This window comes from Cryptomeria japonica, chromosome 8 (genome assembly GCF_030272615.1).
Source record: "Cryptomeria japonica chromosome 8, Sugi_1.0, whole genome shotgun sequence".
Taxonomy (NCBI): Eukaryota; Viridiplantae; Streptophyta; class Pinopsida; order Cupressales; family Cupressaceae; genus Cryptomeria; species Cryptomeria japonica.
Window position 1 is genome coordinate 304,692,016 of NC_081412.1, and position 25,384 is coordinate 304,717,399.

The 25,384-nt window shown below is 38.6% G+C and overlaps 1 protein-coding gene across 1 annotated transcript in view; it reads right to left on the reverse strand.

The window, feature by feature from the left end:
- The window catches only part of LOC131060563 (uncharacterized), a 116,229-nt gene extending 91,722 nt beyond the window's left edge, over window positions 1-24,507 (reverse strand). The window contains exons 1-3 of the mRNA XM_057993831.2: window positions 24,119-24,507; window positions 23,870-24,041; window positions 23,461-23,559 (exon numbers count right to left, since the gene is read on the reverse strand). Of these exons, the coding sequence (XP_057849814.1) occupies window positions 23,461-23,559; window positions 23,870-24,041; window positions 24,119-24,249 (402 nt within the window). The 5' untranslated portion in view covers window positions 24,250-24,507. The remainder of the gene's footprint in view (window positions 1-23,460; window positions 23,560-23,869; window positions 24,042-24,118) is intronic.
- Between the last annotated feature and the right edge of the window lie 877 nt (window positions 24,508-25,384).

Below are 25,384 nucleotides of genomic sequence, written 5' to 3' on the forward strand. Positions count from 1 at the left end.
GACATGCAGCCCCGATGACAGATTTAATGAAGAAGGGGGCTTTTGTTTGGACTCCTGAGGCACAGGAGTGCTTTGATAGATTCAAGGAGTTGATGACCACATGCCCAGTATTAGCACTTCCAGATTTTACGAAGCCTTTTGAGCTTCAATGTGATGCATCAGGTGAGGGCATTGGTGCGGTGCTTATGCAGGACAAGCACCCGATTGTGTACGAGAGCCGCAAGCTCAAAGGACCCGAGAGACTATATAGCATTTATGATAAGGAGATGCTCGCGATCATGCATGCCTTAGCAAAATTCAAGCAGTATCTTGTTGGCAGCAAATTTTGCATAAAAACTGATCATAATAGTTTGAGACACTTTTTAGGGCAGCGAGATCTTAATGACAGGCAGCAGAAATGGGTCAGTAAGTTGCAGGCTTATGACTTTGATATTTCATATATCAAAGGTACACAGAACGTAGTGGCTGATGCACTTTCACGTAGACCGTACTTGAGCACTATGGTTCATATCTCGGAGGATTGGAGGCATATGATAGTGGCAGAGTATGCCAAGGATAGTTGGGCCTCCAGCATTGTAGAGGGATCAGCAGTTGATACCAGGTATACACTTGTAAATGACTTGATCATTTACAAGAACAGGATATTTTTGATCCCAGGTTCTAAGGTGAAGAACATCGTTATGCGGGCCTTCCATGACATGCCTACAGCAGGACATCCCAGATACTTCAAGACCTACAGGCAGATACAGGAGAGGTTCACTTGGAAAGGGCTCAAGGGAGATGTTCTTCAATACGTGCGTGAGTGCCCTGTTTGTCAACAGAACAAGCAGGAGAACACGTACCCGGCAGGTTTACTACAGCCACTTCCGATTCCTGACAGGAAGTGGGAATGCCTGTCGATGGACTTTATTACGGGCTTGCCTAAAGCCCAAGGGCGTGATTGCATTTATGTAGTTGTGGATCGGCTTACGAAGTATGCCCACTTCTTTCCAATCACCACGACTTACACAGCTACACAGGTAGCAGAGGTATTCTTTCGCGAGGTATTCAGACTTCATGGGTTGCCTCGGAGCATTGTGAGTGACAGAGATAGTCGGTTCCTAAGTAACTTCTGGCAGGAGGTATTCAGACTTTGTGGGACCGAGCTCACTCCGAGCACTAGTTACCACCCACAGACTGATGGGCAGACGGAGATTGTGAACAAGTGGGTGGAAGGTTACCTCCGAAACTATATAGCAGGGCAGCAGAAGGTGTGGGTCAAATGGATACATCTGTGTGAGTATTGCTATAACTCGACATTCCATATGACCATTCAGATGTCACCCTTCATGGCGTTGTACGGGTATGAGGCGCCGAGTTTCCTTGATTTGCTACTGAGCGACAGTAAAGTGCCGAGTGCAGGAGGTTGGTTGCAGGAGAGTCAGGACACTATGAGGGCTCTCAAGGAAAATATAGCCAAGGCACAAAATCAGCAGAAACAGTATGCGGATCAGAAGAGGACGGAGAGGCATTTCGAGGTTGGTGACATGGTTTACCTCATGCTGCAGCCCTACCGTCAGTCCACTCTTAGGAAGAGTGGGTCAGAGAAGCTCAAGCCACGTTATTACGGTCCTTTCAGGATCCTGAGGAGAGTTGGCGAGGTGGCTTACGAGCTTGAGGTTCCAGCAAAGAGCAGGGTACACAACGTTTTTCATGTATCACGCCTCAAGAAGGCGTTGGGTCATCGTGTGGTACCGTCTGCAGTTCTACCTCCCTTGATGATGAGGGAAAGCTGATTTTAGTACCTGAGTCCATCCTGGAGTATAGGGAGAGACAGTTGCGTAGGAGGACTATCAGGGAATATCTGGTGAAATGGAGAGATTTGCCTGTTGAGGATGCTACATGGGAGAGCGAGGATATTCTGCAGCATCCGGCATTGAGATTGCTTGAGGACAAGCAATTTCAGGAGGGGCGGACTGTCATGTCCCCTTCTCAGTGACATCTCTTGGAGCACAGGATTGGCCTATCATACGACCCTCGTAGGCTGATAGACTAGATAGAGGGTCACTTCGAAGCTTGGCTCAGCTTCATGTGGTAGAGTTTGATCAGTAGGCTTTCGTTTGGGCTCGATCAGAGACTTTTTGCAAAGTTGCTATTTTTAGCAGTTCCTGGCAGTCAGCGTGGGACCCCTGCTATTTTTAGCAATATGGCTTTGGCAGTGTTCAGAATCACTTCAGTGTTTGTCAGCTTCAGACGAAACAATCATCGGATGAGTAACGAGAGAAATATTAATATTTAATTGTATTGATTAAATATTAATTATTTAATGATTATAATATAAAGTTATAATATTAAATTATAACTTAAGTGATTCTTTTTTAGGGGTCGCCCATCATCAGAAAGGGGCCAGTTATTGATTATAATTTATTATAATAATTTGGCTGAGGACTATGGAAGAATTAAAAGAAATAAAAGTCAAATATTTAATAAAACCCTATCTTTGTGGAAATCGCACTTTTCAATGAATAAAGGGTTTTGCCTTGAAAAGTGCGCCATTATGAGATTATTGATTGGAGAACTGATCAACTTTGATCTGAGCAAGAGACTTTAGGGTTTCAGGTTCGAATTCCTTGGGGAACGAGCCATCTCCATCGGAAGCAATTCAGAGGGTGTGAAATAACACTTGATTTATTGCCAGCAGAGGTTTCTTCATTCAGGAGGAATCACAGAGCTTCAAAGATATTCATATTCAGGGTTTACAGAGTAGTTCTTTATCCAGAGGTCATCCATTCATCTAGGCGGCCATATTTGGAGATCTGGAGAGTTTTCAAAGGAGCCGTACAAATCATTAATTGCTGCTGTCAGCCGTACCATTCAGTACAGCAGGCCGTACTTCTATCCTTGGGACGTACTTCTCAAATCAAAAGAAACGCCTTTTCCTTTGGTTTCCAGTTTGCATCATTTGGGGCGCTGGGGTTTCAGGAGGCATTGGAGATCACCAGACAGGAGGAGAAACACGTCTTCATCTCAGTCGTACCAGATTTCTGATCATCTACAGCTTGCTGTTTACCAGGTTTTTACCTCAATAAAAGCTTGTATTCTTTATTGCATGCTATCAGATCGATGTTGTATTGAACCTATATGAGCAATAGATGAAACGCCTTCAATATATCTTGTATTTCTTATGCATGTTGGCCATTTAGTATTCTTTATAGAATTTATTATTCTTTTCAAACAAAATCGCATTTTACCATATTCATGCAAAAAAACCAAAAATTCAAAAAAACTTCAGAAAAACAGTTAGAGACAGAAATAGGGGAAATCTAGGGTTTCTACAAGTTACAACTTTTAAACTTTCACTTGTAATTGCTTGAAAAAAACCCCTACAACTTACAAACATAAAAGATCTCTTTACTTGCAAAAGAAGGAAAATTTCCCACTTGCAGTCAAGAGGAGAAAACCCAAAATTGAAGGAAAGACCAAGCAAACGAACTCAGAACGCAATGAAATTTGAAACATGGATCAAGGATGAACTGAAGATTAGTCCACTTCAAAAAGGAGCAAAACTTTTTCCTAAAAAGCGTGCCTTAGAGTAAAATCTTCAACTTGCAGTGACTACTCTGAAACCTGAAATTGCACAAAAAGCTAGGAAAATGAAGGCCAAAACTCACCAAAACTTAGACAACGATGGCAAAGACAACCATTGATGATTTGACACTAACAAATGTGAGTTTTGCACCTCATAAAACGTGCCTTAGAGACAAAAATGACACATTTTAAGCAAAAATTTGTAGGTGTTGTCACATTTTTGAAAATCCAAAAATGAGGACAACACCATCTCAGCAGGTTCCCTTTTTTTGGTTCTTTTTGTTGTTGTTGCTGTTCACTTATCACGTTATTTAAGATTATTTTATTTGCCAGTTATGATTGCATACAAGTTAAGGGTATTAATTTGTTGCTAGGTTGACTTTAGACACTATTTAGCAGGTTTCACTCTTGCTAATGTTGCTATATATAAATCTAATTGTGTATCGAATGTCAATGATGATTGTGTCCAAGATTCAAACTATTAAAATGTTATGTGGTGATCTATGGATTGTCTTCCCGACCTTTTGGTGCATTTACATCATTTGATGTATTCTTTGTGAGTATTCGTATTACCCAACCTTTGTAAATCAAGACTTTGGATTGTCTTCGTTATATAATAGCCACTTATGTCGTGGCTGACTGAAAAATGATAGATTTACAAAGATAAATGTAATGTCCCCTTCTCAGTGATGTTTATTCAGTGATCCAATGGCCTATTTCAAATACCAGTAGGCTATTTGGAAATGAGAATTAGGGTTTCCTATTTTTGTGGAGTTTTGCACAAGTTTTTTAGGGTTTGTCAGGAGGGAATTCTTCAGTTCTGTTTATGGTTTCCTTTTGTGTTTTTCATGAACTTCAAGCTGGCATAACATGCATTTGATTCTACGGTGAAGTGTGAACTTACTATTTTTAGTAAGTTAGGGTTTGGCTGACTGGATGGTACAGTTTTACCGAGCTTTCCAAGCTCTTTCCCTAGGTGCGAAGATCATGTTCCTCGGAGCAGTATTTCTTGACTTACTATTTTTAGTAAGTGGCAGTTTGAGCATTGCTATTTTTGGCAACCTTGGGCAGGGCTCTGATCCAGTCCAGTTCAGTGGTTCTCATTGCTCAGTTTCATCCTTGATTTTTTATGATAATCAGTGTTGGAGTTATAAGATATTTAATTAAATATTATTTCCTTATCCTAAGGTTTAATATTTAATTATTTTAATACTGATTAATTTTATTTAGAATTGTGCATAATGTTGTTTTCCTAAGTCTGCTAAGCGAAATATTTATTTTATGAAGTAGGACACAAAAGTGAATGTGGAGGCATTATTTTATTTAACAAAGTGTATTTACATGCCAAAATCGTGGTATTTTCCCTCTAGGCACGATTTTTGACATATGAGTGGGACGCCATACTTGGGCCCACCTTGGGGAAATGAAATGCAAATTGAAGGGGTGAATTTGGCAGTAATTTGGATTTGAATTTCAGACTAGGAAATCTATTTATTCAGGTGCTTGGCTCCTCGTTTGAAAATCCAGAGAATTTACACCGTTATGCTGTGGAAATGGTTAGTGATTGAACTTTGAAGTTGGAATAGCTTCCTAGTTGCTTCAGTTTTGTACTTAAGATACAGTACCTAGCTAGATTGTTGATTTTGGGTGACGTTTTTGAAGAGCTTGTTTCAGTTTCAATGTGGATTTGGAGTGTTTTGTTTGCTGCTATGATTTTTGGTGTTGCTGGACGTGGTGGCTGAAGTGATCTTCTGATTGTATCTCCCTACCTATTGACCATATCATTCTAGTATTGGCTCTTTCCATCCTTACTCCCTGGGCGATATAACTCATCAAGTTGCAGACTAGTATACGAAGTTTCTGATTTATAGTTGCAAATCGAAATTTGCTGTTGGGCCGTACCATTTGGGAGGTGCCTCGGTTTGCATGCATCACTTTAAAGCTTCCATGTTGTTGGTTTGAGGTTTGAGATTGATCACCTATGTTGTTTATTTCATTTGTTTCAGATTTGGTGTAATTTAGTGTGTGGATTTGAGTGAGTTGTGATCAATTTGGTGTTGCCGGCTGAAGCTGAAGTTGTGCGTCATTGACTTTCAGATTTGTTTCAACAATTGTGGCTTACTAGAAGTTGTTTGATGGCTGTTTATTATTGTAATCTGTATTGGACATCATTTGTAATCTTCTATTCTATATTGTAAGGTTAAGTAGTAGTACTACTAACCATTTCTAGAGTGTTGCTTGCCCACTACAAAGTGGAAGAGGCTGGCTTAGCCGCCTTTTGTTAGTAATTCAGTTTTTTGTAATTCTTGTCCTCCCACTAAGTGGTTGAATGATATTGTCCTCCCGCTGAAATATGCAGTAGAGTGATAGTTTTTGTATAAATCCTCCCGCTGCATAAGCAATAGAGTGATTGTTTTGAGATTCCTTGTTGTTTTCTTGGGCGGTTCAGCGCCAAGTAGTTTAGTTTCTACCCTGCTAGATAAGCAAAAGGGGTTGGCTTGCCGCCCGTGCATTGTAATTTCAGTTCAGTTTATGTTGCTAACGATCCCCAGAACACCGTATGCTCTCACCCTCCCAGATTGGGCTCTTAGTGAACAAAAGGTGGAAGGGTTCCCTTTAAGTTGTTTTAGCTTTTTTCTCTAACCTTAACAGGTTATTGTGTTTGCATTGTAATCTTATTGTGAAAATCAAAAAAAAATTGTCGAGGTTATTACAGTGGCATCAAAGCCACACATCCTGCCAGCCTGTGCTACTGAAGGGTTCCATGAGTGACAGAGATATCAAATACTACAACCGGGAACAAAGAAGGCAGCAGTATCAGAATCTGTCAGTGCCAGTGGAAGAAACTTTTTCAGAGGTCCTGAGGAACAGGGATAAAGAAATTGATTCAGCAGATTCAATGGGAGAAAGGTTATTTGGTTAGAATGAGGCAGCAGTGGCTATGGAGAAAATGGAGAAGAAATTTGATACTATGATGGACATGATGTCCCAGATGAGAGCCACCTTTAGACAAAGTGCTGGAGGAGGGCATAGCCAAGATCAAAATCAGAATATGAGTGGAAATAATGTCAGCACTTCCAACAACTCCATTGGTAATGTAAATGGCAACAACAATGGTAGCAACAGTAGTGGAATGCCGGTTGGATCGGTGACAAGGCCGTTGCAACCAGTTTTCGTTCCAAGGAAAACATCGCCTCCTGAAGTTGAAATCCTCGTGGCTGATGAGATCCAGGCTAGTTTTGTGGAGTATGCATCACTTCCCCAAGAGATCTGAAATGTCATGTCTCTTGACCAATACATGAATCAGAAAAATAGGAGGGAAGGAAGATATGATAATCGATACCCCGCTCCAAGAGATTATCAACAAGCTCTTGGGAAGGTCACCCTAGCGCACTTTGATGGAAGTAGTAAGAGTACAACTAGAGCGTGGGTGCAGAAGTTGGACAATTATTTGTCCTTGAGGCCTATGCCCAAAGAAGAAGCCATCAAGTTTGCCACCTTGTACTTGGATGGAGTTGCTCACGAATGGTGGTACCATGGGTTGGTCACCCTTGGCCATAGCTTGATAACCACCTATGCCGAATTCACCAACAAGTCGATTGATAGGTTTGATTCTAAGGACCCAAAGGTGAAGTTTAGAGAGCTTGCTCAACTCAAACAGCAAGGCTCCTTGGACGATTACATAACTGAGTTCCAAAACCTCTCAGTTATGGTCAGCGGCATCTCAAAGAAGAGGCTAGTTGTTCTTTTCACAGAAGGTCTTGAAGAGCCTTTGAAAGGATGGGTTAAAGATTTCGATCCACCTACCTTGGTAGAGGCCATCAAAAAATCTAGAAGCATGGAGTTGGCTGCCCCAAGAAGTAAATTTCAGTCCAAGCCTTTTCCTTTCCGAAAGGATAAAAAGAAGTTTTCAAATCAGACCAAGAAGTTCCCTTCTCAGATGGATGATGAGCCCTATCAAGAGCTCCGGAGAATCTTTGCTACTCTTGCAGAGAACCTTAGGCCCCAGGACATAAATGTCATGGGAAGGGCAATTTACACCAAATGGAGTGCTACTCAGCAGATGGATCAGATTCTGAAAATTCAGAAGAGCAGACTGAAATTGAGGACAGCGAGTATGAAGAGGCTCCTGAAGGGCCTGAAAGTGAACTAGAAGATAGAGGAGTGGTTGCTCAACTCTTGAGCATTCACAAGAATGAGTCTTTTAGAGTTCGGGGAGTGATAGAAGAACATCGTGTCATTGCCCTCATTGACACAGGAGCAACTCACAATTTTATTGATGAGAGAATTGTTGCAAAGAGGGAGCTAGTGGCTGAGGAAGTAGAAGGCTTCAAAGTCATGGTAGCTGATGGCTCCACCATATCATGCAACCGAATGATTTCCAACATGTCTCTCAAGTTGGGAAATCATGAAATTAGAGATGACTTCTTTGTGGTTAGCATTGGAGGGACTGATGATGCAGTCCTCAGGATTCAGTGGCTGAGATCTCTTGGTGAGATCACATTAAATCTACAAACCATGGAGCTGAAGTTCATGTCTGATGGGAAGAAGGTGGTATTAAGAGGAATGCCAAATGGTGGTCTTAGAGTTGTTTCATTGAAGAGGATGGAGAGACTGATCCGCCATAACCAAGTGGAGTGGGCAGCAGAGTGTTTGATAATGTCGTCAAATCCATTAGAAGACAAGGATAGCTACTCTGCAGACATTCAAGCATTAATCACAGATAAGAGTAAGGTCTTTGGAAAACCATCTCTTGGTAGTTCTCCTGAGTGTATGATCATGCCATCTAATCCACTTGAAGAGAAGAGAAGTTATCCTGATGACATTCAAGCTTTGCTTACAAAAAGGAGTAAGGTGTTTGAGAATCCACCTCTTAGTAGACCTCCTGAGCGAGGTACTGAACACATTATTGAGTTAGAAGAAGGAGCTAAGCCTATCATGACTACTCCTTATCGATACCCCAAGAAGCAGAAGGATGAAATTGAGAAATCCATTAAGGAGCTTCTTGACATGGTTTACATTTGGCCGAGCAAGAGCCCTTTTGCTTCAAATGTAGTTCTGGTGAAGAAGAAGGATGGGACCATGTGCATGTGCGTGGATTATCGGGCTCTCAATCAGAAAAACACAAAGAATTGGTATCCTATTCCTAGGATTGATGAGCTACATGGTGCTATCTACTTTTCAAAGATTGATCTCAGGTCCGGCTATCATCAAATCGGGATGAGGGAATCTGACATTGAGAAGACAACCTTCAGATGCCACTTTGGGCATTTTGAATTTTTAGTCATGCTCTTTGGCTTGACTAATGCACCTGCTACCTTCCAGTCGTGCATGAACAAGATTTTTCAGAAGCAATTGCAAAAGTTTGTGCTTATCTTCTTTGATGACATCCTCATTTTTAGTAAGTCATGGAAGGAGCACCTGCAGCACTTAGATGAAATTCTCAGCATTTTGGAGTCTGAATCATTGTTTGCAAAAGAATCTAAGTGTGAATTTGGAATGAAGGAGTTGCTCTACTTGGGGCATATCATCAGTGCAAAAGGAGTGAAGGTTGATCCAGAAAAGATCAAAGCCATAGTTGATTGGCCTCCACCTGAGAACTTGACTCACCTGAAGGGGTTCTTGGGTCTATGTGGCTTCTATCGGAGGTTCATGAAGGGTTACTCTCGGATGGCTGCCCCCCTCACAGATCTCACTACAAAAGGATCTTTTGTGTGGTCAGAAAGGGCACAAGGAGGTTTTGACAAGTTTAAAGAACTTATGAGCTCATGCCCTATTTTGGCACTGCCTGATTTCTCCAAGCCTTTTGAGCTTCAGTGTGATGCATCAGGGGAGGGTGTTGGAACTGTGTTGATGCAAGACAAACACCCAATTGCGTTTGAAAGCAGAAAACTGTGAGGAGTTGAGAGATCATATTCTATTTACGATAAAGAGATGCTTGCCATAATGCATGCTCTTGCGAAGTTCAGGCAATATCTCGTGGGGAGTAAGTTTGTTGTTAAGACGGATCATAACAGTCTTAGACACTTCATGCACCAGAAAGATTTGAATGAAAGGCAGCAGAAGTAGGTTAGTAAGCTTCAGGCTTACGACTTTGACATTGAGTATGTCAAAGGAAAAAACAACATAGTGGCAGATACACTTTCACGGAAACCACATCCGAGCTCTTATGTGAGCTCACTGCTGATTGGAGGGACTTGTTGCTTGCCGATTATGCCAAAAATCAGTTTGCAACCAGCATTGTTGAAGGTACTTTTCATGATGAAAAAAATAGTACAAGGGGAGGACCCTTCTTCTGCCTAAATCTAAGTTGAAGGAGAAGGTATTAAAGACTTTTCATGACATTCCCCTTGCTGGTCATCAAGGGTTTTTCAAGACATACAAGCAGATCCGAGAGAGATTCTCTTGGAAAGGGTTGAAAAAAGATGTCTTGAAGTACATCAAGGAATGCCATACTTGTCAGAAGAACAAGGACGAGCACACTGCACCCGTCGGTTTGTTGCAACCATTGTCAATTCCTAGTCAAAAATGGGAAAGTATCTCTATGGATTTCATCACTAGGTTGCCTAGAGCTAGTGGGAAGGATTGTATCTATGTGGTGGTAGATAGATTAACAAAATTTGCTCATTTTTTCGCTATCCCCAGCTCATTTACAGCAGCTCAAGTTGCTAATTTGTTCTTCCGTGAGGTGTTTAGGCTACATGGGCTGCCTAAAAAACATTGTGAGTGATAGGGACAGCAAGTTCCTAAGCTCTTTTTGGCAAGAGATTTTCAGATTGTGTGGTACTGTGCTTACCCCAAGCACGAGTTATCATCCATAGACAGATGGACAAACGAAGATAGTAAATAAGCGGTTGGAAGGCTACTTGAGAAAATATGTTTCAGAACAGCATAAGGTATGGGTAAGACAGCTACATCTTGGTGAATAATGCTATAATTCCACTTATCACATGTCCATCCAGATGTCTCCTTTCATGGCACTCTACGGTTCGAGGCCCCTAGCTTAGCCGACTTGGTGTTTGGAGATAGCAAAGCACCCCAAGCTAGGGATATGGTTCAACAGTGTCAGGATATTTTGAAGGCATTGAAGGACAACCTCTAGATTGCACAGAATCAGCAGAAGTTGTACGCTAATCAGCAGCAAATTGAGGGTTCATTTGAGGTTGGTGATATAGTCTACTTGAGATTACAACCCTTCAGACAGTCTACTCTTAAGAAGAGTGGAGCGGAAAAGCTTAAGCCACGTTTTTATGGGCCATTCAAGATCATTAGGAGAGTGGGAGTTGTGTCTTATGAGTTGGAGCTACCAACGAGTAGTCGAGTACAGAATGTCTTCCATATGTCACGCCTTAAAAAGGTGCTTGGGCACAATGTGATACTCTCTTCTAATTTGCCTCCTTTGGAGGAAGAGGGAGAATTGGTGCTAGTTCCTAAAGCAATCCTTGATGTCAGAGAATGATTTTTAAGGAGGACTATCAAAGAGTATTTGGTTAAGTGGAAAGACTTACCAGTTGAGGATGCTATATGGGAGAATGAAAAGATTTTACAGCATCCTGGCTTGCGATTGCTTGAGGGCAAGCAATTTTGGGAAGGGCGGACTGTAATGTCCCCTTCTTAGTGATGTTCATTTAGTGATCTAGTGGCCTATTCCAGAGACCCATAGGCTATTTGGAAAGGAGAATTAAGGTTTCCTACTTTTGTGGAGTTCTGCACGAGCTTTTTAGGGTTTGTCGGGAGGGAATTCTTCAGTTCTGTTTATGGTTTCCTTTTGGGTTTTTCATGAACTTCAAGTTGGCATAACATGCATTTGATTCTACGGTGAAGTGTGAACTTATTATTTTTAGTAAGTTAGGGATTGGCTGACTAGATGGTACAGTTTTACCGAGCATTCCAAGCTCTTTCCATGGGTGCGAAGATCATGTTCCTCGGAGTAGTATTTCTTGACTTACTATTTTTAGTAAGTGGCAGTTTGAGCATTGTATTTTTGGCAACCTTGGGCAGGGCTCTGATCCAGTTCAATTCAATGGTTCTCATTGCTCAGTTTCATCCTTGATTTTTGAGGATAATCAGTATTGGAGTTATAAGATATTTAATTAAATATTATTTCCTCATCGTAAGGTTTAATATTTAATTATTTTATTACTGATTAATTTTATTGAGAATTGTGCATAATGTTGTTTTCCTAAGTTTGCTAGGCGAAATATTTATTTTATGAAGGAGGACACCAAAAGTGAATGTGTAGGCATTATTTTATTTAAAACAGTGTATTTACATACCAAAATCGTGGTCTTTTCCCTCTAGGCGCGATTTTTTACATGAGTTGTTGAAGAAAATAGCTCCGATGGAGATCTATTATAACATATTGATATTCATGTCAATATGTTACAAACCATACATATGTTTCCAGATCAATTATAACATTTTCAAAATTATACATGAATGCATACACAGTACTTTTACTAGTCATACTGTTATGCTCAGATTTTGGAATGAAATCTATACTTTATACACTTTGTATTCAAGAGAAAATGTGTATTTGAATGAATATCAACCACAGATACATGGTCGTGTTTACACCTACAAAAGGAATAAAATATGATTCAGTTTATGTAACAACAATGGCAGAAAAGAATTGAAACGGTGAAGAGATTATGAATCGAAGATCATTGATCACCTTTGCATTTGAAAGCGTGAGGAAGTGAAAACACTTGATTAAAGCACAACATAGAGAAAAGTTTTGTTTGGCTCGCACTGGAAGCACAGCATTCTTTGTTGAAGAAAATAGTTGCGATAGAGATCTACTATTACCATCTTCAGTTCTATTTGCACTTCGTGTTTCTTTGCTTGCTGCTAAGTAATTGTGCTCAAAGTATATTGCGCTTCTATATCTGTGTTGGTGTATCTTATCTTGGTTATTCGATTGTGATGACTGGGATTACGTGACCTGGCATCTTCTTGTGGCTACCGTTACTATTATCCATCTTGTTCCACCTTGGTGTCTACCGTTTTCTTTCGTATTTCCTCCATCATATTTTTTAATGCTATGTGACTGTCGGCGATGTAACTGTGCCTATGTGGCTGTCGATGACTTCTCATCTTCCATCGTGGAGACTATTTTGTATGCCATTTGATATATTATTTATATCGTGCTCCTATCTTTGCAGTTCTTCTTCCTTCGGCTGATTGATTATTGTATGCAGGTCCTTGAGCAAGTTAATAAGCTGAGGAGTTCGATCATCATTGATGTTCTGATTATTCATTTTGTGTCTTTCATAACTTCAAGGAGATTATTATTGTTTGTTCTACATTTGTAGTTTTGTTCTGAGATTATATCTCTGAGTTATATAACATTTGTAAACAATCTTCTTTAAATGTTGTGAAGTCTGAGTATCAGTTTATATTCTGAGAAGTTTAAATCCTCGATATTGTATAAGGATTAAAGGTAGATTGTTGAAGTGTGTTGTAGAAGTGAAATGTATTTATTTTGAAGTATCTCGGACTGTTTGATAGAAAGTAGTAGCTATCATTATTTGTACTGGTGATGAAATCTCAATAAAGGTTTTTATTTTGTGGGTTGGGTTTTTCACCCTCAGGTGGAGGGTTTTCCCAAGATAAGGGCTTGTGTATTTGTGTTTCATTGTTTTAATTTTTGTTCTCGGTTTTTTCTATATTCTGGTTCAAATTTTAATATGGTATCAGAGCAGGTCTAGAAGATCGATCCAGAACCAGAATTTTTAAGTTCTTTATTTCTTTCAGTTGTTTGCCTAAGTCATTCATTATGGTGAACGGATTGAAAGTAGAAGATAGACTAGATGGTTCGCCAAATTTCTCTTCTTGGAAATTTAGAATTCTGATCACTCTAGAAGAGAATGACCTCCTTGACTATGTCTCGAAAGATGTAGAAGAACCTTTTGCTGATCCAGAAAAAGTTCAATGGAGAAAGATTAAGACCATGGCTAAGAAAATTCTGACTGATTTTGTTAAGGATCATCTGGTGCCTATCATCTCTAAGTTGGATTTAGCTAAGGAAATGTTTCAGACTCTAAAAGATCTTTATGAATTCAACAATTCCAGCAGAGCTTTAGCCCTGAGACGTCAACTGCTGCATGTGAAAATGTCTAGAGGAGAATCTATTACTTCTTATTTCATGAAGATTTATGAGTTAAAAGATCAGCTCAGTGCAATTGAATATACTTTTTCTGATAAAGACTTGGTTATGTTAGCTATGAATGGACTTCCCAACTCCTGGGAATCATTCATTCAAGGCACTAGAGGAAGAGATGATCTTCCTAAATTTGATAGGCTGAGGACAGATTGCATTCAAGAAGAATGCAGACAAGAAGCAAGAGGTTATGGTCGCAAATCTCATCATGAAGATGATCATGTACTTGCTGCCCATACATCTAAAGGGAAAGGAAAGAAAGGTAACTTCAAAAGATTTAGAGACAAGAATGTTGAGTCAGCCCCTAATGCCAAGAAAAACAGGAAGGACCTTTCTAGAATTCAGTGTTTTAGGTGTGACAAATTTGGTCACTTTGCCAGAGATTGTGTATCAAAGTCTAAGCCTCAAGCAGCTACTGCAAATGTTGAGAATCCTTCTCCTCAAAGAGAGTCAAAATTCTGAAGGATTCTTATTTATTTCTGCACTTTCTAGTAATGTTCCTACAAATAGTGATACATGGTTGATAGATAGTGGAGCATCTCGTCATATCACTGGTTTTCGTGAGCACCTTTCAAACTTGAAAGAAAAAGACTCTCATCTTCAAGTTATCATTGGTGATGATGCTTGCTATTCTGTGAAGGGTGTTGATTATACTTCTTTTCAGTTGGACTCTAGTATTCTTCTTCATTTAAATGATGTCCTATTTGTTCCTGGTATTAAGAGGAATCCGATTTCTATTTCTGCATTAGAAGACAAAGGTTATCATGTTGCTTTTGCTGATGGAAAAGTACTTGCATGGAAGAACTCTAGTATTCAATCAACTCAGGTTATTGGTGTTCGCCGCCATGATAGTCTTTACAAGATTTCAGCTCGTCCTATTCAAGTCTTAGCTCATGATTCTTCAAGTTCAAGTGAGCTGTGGCAGAAAAGATTTGGTCATTTAAATTTCAGAACTTTGTCTTCAATGGAGAAGGTTGTCATTGGTCTTACTAAGCTGAATCAAAACCATGAAGGTGTTTGCAAGGGATGTGCTCTAGGTAAGAACATTAAGAGCACCTTTCATAGTAGTGAAAGTAGGGCAAAGAATGCTCTAGAATTAATTCTATCTGATTTATGTGGACCTATGTCAATTTCTTCTCTTAGTGGTTTTTGGTATTACGTCACCTTTATTGATGATTTTTCACGTAAGTGCTGGATTTACTTTCTTAAGTCTAAAGAGTCTGATGAAGTGTTGTCCAGATTTAAAGAGTTCAAAGCTCTAGTTGAAAATTTATCTAACAAGAAAATAAAAATTCTTAGATCTGATAATGGAGGAGAATATGTTTCTGGTGTTTTTCATAACTTTTGTGTTGAAGCTGGGATTAAGAGGGAGTTTTGTGTCCCTTATAATCCTCAACAAAACAATGTGGCTGAAAGAAAGAATAGGACAATTGTTGAAGCAGCAAAGGCTATGATTCATGATCAAAGTCTTCAAACATTTCTTTGGGCCGAGGCTTGCAAGACAACAGCTCACATTCAGAATTGTAGTCCTCATCAGATTCTTTTACAGGTGTCAAACAAGATGTAAGTTATTTCAAAATCTTTGGATGCCCTATTTATATTCATGTTCCTAAAGAGAAAAGATCTAAATTAGAACCTTCAGGCAAGAAAGGCATCTTTGTTGGTTATAGTGAATCTTCAAAAGTATATAGAATTTACATTCCAGGACAAAAACAAATTGAGATCAGCAGGGATGTTTCTTTTGATGAAGATGCAGCTTGCATGAAATCCAAAGAATCTTACATAGAATCTGATAAAGAAGATTTTGAGCATCCTCAAGATATAGATACAGCGGATCCGAATGCATCTTCAGACATTCGGAGGGAGTTTACATATTTAGAAGATCCTGCTAATTCAGCTGATCCAATTGATCCAGTTGACTCTATAGTTACATCAGCAGGTCCTTGTAATAGTTCAGCTAATAAGAAAAGACCTTTGTGGGCTAGACACACTATGGAAGATGCTGAAAAAATATGCAGCCCCTCATGGTACTTTTAGAGAAAGTAAAGACCTCACAAATTTGTTGGCTATGTATCTTTGATGAGTCCTATCTTAGCATCTGAGCCTTCAAGTGTTGAAGAGGCTTTAAATCAGCAAGTGTGGAAGGATGCCATGATAGAGGATATCAATCTATTATGAAAAATGATGTATGGGACATTGTTCCAAGGCCTAAAAACAAATCAATGGTTTCTTCTAAGTGGTTGTTCAAAATCAAACATGCAAATGATGGGAATATAGAAAAGTATAAGACCAGATTTGTAGCCAGAGGTTTTTCCCAAAAGGAAGGCATAGATTACGAAAAAACCTTTGCACCTGTAGCACGTTACACTTCTATCACGACTATCATAGCTGTTGCAACTGTTAAGGGTTGGAAACTTCATCAAATGGATGTGAAAACAACCTTCTTGAATGGTAAAATTGAAGAGGAGGTTTACATTGAACAACCAAAGGGCTTTATTATTCACAATAGAAACTCTCATGTATGCAGGCTGAAAAAGGCCTTATATGGTCTTAAACAAGCCCCTCGTGCTTGGTATGAGGGGATGGATCACTACCTTTTGAGCTTGGGCTTTCTAAAGAATGACGTTGATCCAAACTTATACTTCAATGTATGTGATGATAAGGTGCTGATTTTAGTACTATATGTTGATGATTTATTCCTCACTGGTAATGATGATTTCATTGACAAATGTAAGAAGGATTTAACTTCAGAATTTGAAATGAAAGATCTTGGTTTGCTACATTATTTCCTTGGACTTGAGGTATGGCAAAGACCAAATGAAATCATATTGAGTCAAGGAAAATATGCAGTTGATATTTTGAAAAGATTTGACATGTTAGAGTGTAAGTCTATAGTGACTCCTATGGAAGTAAATCTGAAGAAATTACATGATGATGCAGCTACTTCAGATTTAGTTGAGCCTACTATGCATAGACAATTAATTGGCTCTTTAACGTATTTGGTTAACACAAGGCCTGATATATACTATGTAGTTAATACCTTGAATCAGTTCATGTGTGAACCAAGGCATATTCACCTTGTGGCAGCCAAACATATATTGAGATATGTACGTGGTACAATTGGACTTGGCTTAAAATTTTCTTCATGTGTGGAGCTGAACTTGCAAGGGTTTTCTGATTCAGATTGGGCAAGCTGTGTGCCTGACAGAAAAAGCACTTCAGGTTGTTGTTTTAGCCTAGGTTCAACTATGATTTCCTGGTGCAGCAGAAAACAATCTTGTGTTGCACAAAATACAGCTGAAGCAGAATATGTTGCAGCTTGTGTGGCTACAAGAGAAGTTGTATGGCTTCGAAAATTACTTGCAGGCTTGTTTGGACAGCCTTTGGAACCTACTGTGATTATGTGTGATAATAAAGTTGTGTGAAACTTTCAGTTAATCCAGTATTTCATAATAGAAGCAAACATGTGGAAATTAAATATCATTACTTGAGAGACATGGTTCAGCGAAAAGCAATTGAACTCAAGTACATTTCTACAGAGGAGCAAACTGCAGACATTCTCACCAAGCCACTTCCAAGAGTGAAGTTCTATTACTTCTGAGAGTGAAGTTCTATTACTTCCGAGAAAAGCTCGGTATGGTGGAGAATGATGCTCTTACTGGGAGAGAGTCTCAGCTTCAGTGATACATTGCCTGTGTTTAGTGAGTTCTTCTTTGCGAGAGAAGTTCGAGGTGAAATCCCTTGTTTAATGAGTTCTTCTCTGCGAGAGAAGTTTGAGGTGAAATCCATTGGTTAATGAGTTCTTCTCTGTGAGAGAAGTTCAAGGTGAAATCCCTTGATTAATGAGTTCTTCTTTGCGAGAGAAGTTCGAGGTGAAATCTCTTGTTCCACCCTCTGGGAGTAGCTATGGTGGAAGTCATATGTATGCCTTTATGAATTTTATTTCTATTTTCATTCACCCTCTAGGATTAGCTATGGTGAATACTGTCATGTTGAGATAACAATTTTTTTATTGAGAAAAATCTGTGTTGAGATTTCGTTGACATTCTTTGGTTGCAGTTGTGTGTGCCTGTCATGTGATGACGAATTGAAGATCTCTCTCTTGCTAAGAGGGAGTGTTGAAGAAAATAGCTACGATAGAGATCTACTATTACCGTCTTCAGTTCTATTTGCACTTCGTGTTTCTTTGCTTGCTGCTAAGTAATTGTGCTCGAAGTATATTGCGCTTCTATATCCGTGTTGGTGTATCTTATCTTGGTTATTCGATTGTGATGACTAGGATTATGTGACCTGGCATCTTCTTGTGGCTACCGTTACTATTATCCATCTTGTTCCACCTTGGTGTCTACTGTTTTCTTTCGTATTTCCTCCATCATATTTTCTAATGCTATGTGACTATCGGTGATGTATCTGTGCCTATGTGGCTGTCGGTGACCTCTCATCTTCCATCGTGGAGACTATTTCGTATGCCATTTGATATATTATTTATATCGCGCTCCTATCTTTGCAGTTCTTCTTCCTTCGACAGATTGATTATTGTATGCAGGTCCTTGAGCAAGTTAATAAACTAAGGAGTTCAATCATCATTGATGTTCTGATTATTCATTTTGTGCCTTTCATAACTTCGGGGAGATTATTATTGTTTGTTCTACATCTGTAGTTTTGTTCTGAGATTATATCTCTGAGTTATGTAATATTTGTAAGCAATCTTCTTTAAATGTTGTGAAGTCTGGGTATTAGTTTATATTCTGAGAAGTCTAAATCCTCGGTATTGTATAAGGATTAAAGGTAGATTGTTGAAGTGTGTTGTAGAAGTGAAATGTATTTATTTTGAAGTATCTCAAACTATTTGATAGCAAGCAGTAGCTATCATTATTTGTACTGGTGATGAAATCTCAATAAAGGTTTTTATTTTGTGGGCTGGGTTTTTCACATTCAGGTGGAGGGTTTTCCCAGGATAAGGGCTTGTGTATTTGTGCTTCAATTTTTAATTTATGTTCTCAGTTTTTTCTATATTCTGGTTCAAATGTTAACATGAGTGGGACGCCATACTTGGGCCCACCTTGGGGAAATAATTGCAATGTGGCCAAAGCAATTACAAATCATGTAGGTAAGTTTTCTAGTTTTTCTTTTCTTCTGGCTATTATTGTAAACATTGGGATGCTAACAATGTTTGAAAGTGTGAATTCACCCTTACAAATCAAATGGGTTTTCTCTCAAGCACTTTCTCTTCCTAATGTTTCTACTTCATGTATTTTCTGATTATTTGTCAATTTTATTAATATTAGATGTATTTTATAGGTTGTTGTCAATTCTATATGCATTTGCTATCAACTTTTCAAAACTTTTCTTGCTAACTTCACATCCTTTATTATGAAATATGACATTATATCCTTGATCACACTTCTGGTTGACACTTAGTATATTATGCTTAATGTGCTCATTGGTAAAGATTGCATCTTTGTTTGATGGAATTCATCTCTGTTGGGCTGAAGAACATATCAACACATTAGATCTTACATATGTATATGTATATGTATAAAAAAATACATTTTTATATGAACAAATTCATTGAAGCTGAATGAGAACACACTTTCTGATTCTTTTTTTTTTAAATTAGAAGAGATGAAAACCTTACCAGATCACATCTCTTTCGAATGTTCTTATTTCATACAGAAAATAAACTCAAAACCATATAGGAACATAGAATTTAAGAACGTGTGCTCATATTTTCATTTTTGTATTCTGTTTATATGCAAAATGTGCATACATGTGTTACACCTTCTTAATTTTAATTCTTATCCTTGATTTACTTAAAAAGATAGAAGCGAAAGTTGTAAACGAAAAATTGTTTCTTCTATATCTATTTAACGAAAGATTGTTTCTTCTATATCTATTTCACGAAAGATTGTCATCTTTTATATTCATTTTTGGATATCAAACGAACAATAGGAAAGTTACCTTCCGGGACGGGTGCCGAATGTGGAATTTATAGAGAAAATAGTTTGTTTTTCCAAACTATGTTTATTTGCTATGCATGGCATCATACTCGGCCGAGTAACTTATTGACCATTGAAATAGATGGATTTAATTATGTTCTTTACCATATCCTTGATTTATCTTGCTTGTTTCTAAAATGAATTAGAAAATAGAAAATGCATGTATCATTCTAGGCATGCACCAGATTCCATCTTGTTTATCGAATTCCTTTTGCTAAACAATTCGTGCAAGGTCGGGTATTCTAAATAGATTAAGAATTCCGAGGAAGTGTATACTTCAAAGTTGGGTGGAAAAAGCACTTGAATCTTGTTCTCGTCTTCATTCTAAGGATTGAAGTAAAGATAGCTTTGGATTGAAGATCAATGGACGCATCTCATCCTCTACTTTTTAATTTCTTGTTAGTTGAACTTAAGGCGAATGAAAGCCTAAGTATTGTATGTAACTATGAATGATGTATAGAACGAATGAACTACTATGAAGACCCTATGTTGTAAAATACTATTTAAAATCTCCTTATTGAATAAGAATCATTATTTCAATCATAGAAATTGTGTATGTAAGGATCATATTTGAATGACAATACTGAATTAACGATAGTAGTGAAAGAAATAAATGAATTTATTTAAGAATAAAGAGTTTTCGTTTTATTATTGAAGTTAGAACGTTTACATCTTTACATCTTACAGTAATTATTATGCATCTATCTGTCTTTCCAATAGCAACCAAGTGAATGGAATTCAAAAGAGGATTAGAAGTTTCCTGTGGTCAAAAGGGGAAAGCCTCTAGAAAGATATCTACAGTTAGTTGGAAATGGTGCTGCCTTGATAAGAGCAATGGAGGATTAGGGCTTATAGACCCAAAGACTCAAGGAATTGCCCTTGCAGTCAAGTGAATTCTAAAATCCTTTTCTGGAGATGAACCCGGGAAAGTATTGGTTAGAAATAACGTTCAAATGGTAGTTCCTAAGTAGGCTAGGCAGTAGAAGGGTCTGCATCCTCAGGATTTCTTCTTTGGTAAATTCCTTGTCATGCCATTTGGTTCTAAGGTTTTAGAAGTATATGGAAGGCCTGGAAACTTGTAAGGAGTTATGTCAAAGGTGAATGACAAATTGGCAATGGCTGTAGAAAATTTTGTAGCTACAGGTTGCTATGGTGGACTCTTCAGTATAAAAATAAACCTTTGGCATTGCTTCAAGGCTGCTGTGCAAAAGCCTGGTACAGTAAAGGAATTTGTGATTTTGCTAATATCTTTGAGAGCAACCAGTTGAAGGATTGGCAATGTCTTAGCTCTGAGTTTGGGCTTCCAATTTCACAAAAGAGGAGATTTTCCATTCTGCAGAAATCATGTCAGATCTTTCAGTTTCCAATTCAACTCAATTTCAACTCTGAAATTTATGAGAACCTGGAATGGTGGGATAAAACAGCTCTCTGGAAAGTCAATTCTAGGAAAGTATACCAATCCGTCAACTCCCCCTTGGACCTTGTTTACCACTTTAACAGCAGCTGGAATCTCTACCTATCCCATTCTCAGTGGTCTAAAATCTTTAAATGTTGCTGGTCTTGTGTCATTGAGTCAAAGAAGTTCTGTTTTAGGTGGTTGCTCTTATTAAAAAAGCTTCCTGTTGACTTGAAGTATATGAATAATGGCTGTTCTACTGTTTGTAACAGTACTGAAACTGTTGAGCATTTGCTTTCTCATTGTGTTTTTGCTAAAGATGGTTGAAATAGTTTTGCTAGTAATTTTGGTGGTTGGGACAGGTCCAGTAGCTTTTCGTAAGCTAAGAATTTTAAATGATACCCTCACTATATTATATTTCGAAGTCACTGTTTTGCAGATCATATTTAGGGTGAAGGTCAAGTTGGGATATGTTGAAGCACTGCTGGGGTTTACTTGAATTGAATGCCTAGACCCTGAAATTTCCCTTCTACCTAATGGACTTTTTTGAGTCTTTTTCCAATCAGAGAATGATAGGGATTTTGTTTTGCAACATGAACCTTGGTTTTGTGGGAATCTGAGCTTGTAAATAAAACAGTGCTGTCCGCTTTTTTATTTAGAAAAAGAGAAAATTTCTGATCTTCAAATCTGGCTGCATCTTTACAAGCTACCTGTAGAGCTTTAGACATGTTGAGGTGTTAAAATTGATTGCTGCAATGTTGGGATACTTCATTGAGGAGGATGCTATAGATGCCGCAGCTCAACAATTTTCACATAAGTGTATGTTAGAACTGATCTTTCTAACCCTCTCATTCACACCATCCGCATGAATGTAGTAAGCACATGGATCCAAAACATTGTCTATAAGGGGATGTCATTTTGGTTTATCAACTGTTGCCAGATGGGACATAAGGCAATGGAGTCCTCCTATTCTAATTCCTTTGGGTTTAGAGCAACAAGGACTCAAAGGTGGAAGCAAGGAGAGGGAACCAAATATGGACTTTACAAAACCACCTCAAATTCTTTGATCTGCAGCAAGTGTAAAACGTGCAAGATCTGGTAGTAGGCACTAAAAATATTTTAGTTTCTGAAGTTGCACTAAATGTAGATGTAGAGGTGCCCAGTACTACTTTGAGTAATGAAGACTAGGGAGATCCCTTAACTTTTAATAGAGGATTACGAATTAATAACCACAGAAGTTTTAACCATCTCCCAGTCAGAAAGCCAAACCAAAAAGGCAAACTTAAGGCCCAATGGAAAGTGTGGTCGAAAGTTTGGAAGGAGAAATGGACGATGCAATTTTTGTTGATAAACAAATAACTATTGGCACGTTCTTTTCACAAGGGCACACTAAAGTTTTTTCTGGGGCTGAGGAAATCTTGGCACAGGATTATTTCAACACCTCTGGCAGTGATGCTGGAAGGGAGGATGTTGAGAGTGTGGGGTTCCTAGTCTTGGCAGGAAGCAGAGACAATAGCTCCACCGATAGATTTGCCTTCAGATCATGAGGAAAAGGGTCTGCAGCCTTCAGGATCATCTTTCTACACAGGAATTGCTCAAGTGCTTGGGAGGCTCCATGGTTCAGGATGTTCCATCTTCCGATAATCCAAAGGAGAGCAGAGGAAGGAAAACAGAAGTGGAGAAACTTCAGATGGAAGCCAAGGAAACAATTGGCAACGGCTCCTAGTAAAGCATGAAGGCTCTCTGTTCAAACGAGGGAAAGAGGTTGGCCCCTGCACCGGCCTGAATATGATTTGCCTTCTCTTTGAGGGTTGTTGTGCTGTATGTGGTTTGGCGGATGCCTCTTATGTAAATTTGTTCTCTTTCTGTTGCTGAAGATATAGGTGCTTTTGTTTTTATCGTCATCTCGTTGTGACAGATGGATTCTTTCCTCTGTTATTTTTTATGTTTGGCTATGTTGTACTCAATTCTTGGCGTAGCCGGTGTTTTTTTTGTTTTATTTTTGCTCAAAGTTGAGGGCCCCGTTAGATCGATTGTTAACCTATCAAAAACAGGTTCTAGTGGCAGCTCAAGGATGTCATAGAATGATAGCGATGTCATGAAAGATATTTCCCTTACTGGCAAATGTAATATGAATCCTATTTATTTGTTTTCCCTGTATGTTCGCTGACATGGATCATTATCAAGCATTCTATTATAGCCTGTTAACGGAAGGATAAACATATAGATCGTGAGTTTGGAGGAGATCTTGGAAAAATCTTGTAACCATTTTCTTTAGTAATTTATAATGATTCTCAAAGAATTGCTAAAAAAGAGTATTCTGGGGAGGAAAGAACCTGTTCACTTAATTCTTTCATTTGACATTGCTGAGTCTCCAAGGCAGCAGCAGCGACGGCAAGCTGACACTCTAGTTTTTTCACCGTTTCCCCTAACACCTTCATTAAACAGCGTATACCATTATGACAAACAATAATGTTGTAAAGGCTCTTTTTACTGAGAATACAAAAAGACTTGAAAAATACCAAATTGAAAAGTAAGAGCTTCTGGAAATATTGTGTGTTGTTTTTCTGTTTGCGTAGACATTCTGGATTACAAAAGACACTGAATGTGATTGAAAAAGAAAAAAGGAAAAAAACCCAATTTTTATAATAGCAGCTCTCGCTTTCAATCCAATGGTCCGTAAAAACCTCGTGTACATTAGATACGAAGTAACACCTAAAGCCGCCTAACTAACATGAGTGTCACCTCAGCATTTTCCGAATGAAGGACGGAGGAAGTCTGAGAGCTTGTTTTCTGAGTGAACTCCGACGTAGACTGAAAGTAAAGCCTGTGAACGTCTTTCCCAGAGCACGAATGTTTGCACACGGGACAGCTGGCCTTTTTGTTTGGGGGCGAGTATTCCAGCCATTGTTGCAAACTACAGAGACCAATTGTTTTCGTTAATCTAGAAAGTTAAATTACGAAAAACAAAATGCAAAATTGAAGTTGAAGTACCAGAGTTCGTGAAAAACATGGCCGCAAAGGGAAACAGACTGCAGATCCTCGAACAGGGGTTTCACATCTTCGTAACAAATTGCACAGATTATTTTGGCAGATTCGCCACCGGCATTGTCTCCGCTGCGCATTATTGGCGTAGATTTCGTGGGAGGAAAGGCGTTATAACCCTTCAAGTTACAGTCCCAAGACTTGCATTATTTTGTAACAACGCGCCAAAAGTAGTGGCGCGTATTTTGCTTTAAGCATTACCCCTCTGTTCAGCTTTTCTCTAATGGCAAAGGATCAACTGTGTTGCTGCGCCCTACAACCGTAACTAGGTACTTCAAATATTTCGTTGTATTGTATTTCAAATATTTAAAACGCCACACTTTTTTCTAACCGAATGAGCCCGGCGACACTCGAAATGGCGCCAACGAGTGCCTTCAACTTTTAAACGTACGCAAACAAGCAATATAACTTTTCCTTACCTTAAGTCAAAATTAATTCTTTTGATTTTTGTCTTGAGCCACTATTTAGTTTTGTAATGGCGAAAATATTTAGTTGTGTAATTAGTTTGTTGTGTATCTAAACAATTACGTTCTCATTAGAGTATTGTAAATGTAAGACTAAGTGTACAAGTGGTATATTTTTTTGTTTAGATTTGGTTTATAATATTTTTTTAGATCTTTTATTTGTCTTAAGCCACTATTTAGTTCTGTAATGGCGAAAATATTTAGTTGTATAATTAGTTTGTTGTGTATCTAAACAATTACGTTCTCATTAGAGTATTGTAAATGTAAGACTAAGTGTACAAGTGGTATATTTTTTTGTTTAGATTTGGTTTATAATATTTTTTTAGATATTTTATTTGTCACTTTGATCAAATTTATAAATGGAAATTTGATACAAGATATTTGTAAAGTCGTAGATGTAAACAGTAAGCTTTTATATAACACAATAGCCAAACAATACAAATAAAGCCATCCTGACATTATTAGTTCTTTCTCTGCAACTTTCCCACTTTGTCAAGCTTTTGAATTTTGAATTCCCTACGATTATAGTGCCTGTGGAAGGTGGGGGCCAACTCCCCCTACCTATTAATCCTCCACTGAACTCTACTATGGTGACAATTTTTGTCACTGAATCTCCTACTGTTAACACTTTCCTTGGGGGGAATCTGAATGCACTTTCCGAGGAGAAGAACTCCTTGTCTTCTCCACCCACGAAAGAGGTGACTGTGAATGGTGTTGAAACCGTAGTTTTCTCGAACAAGCCTGGGGTCCT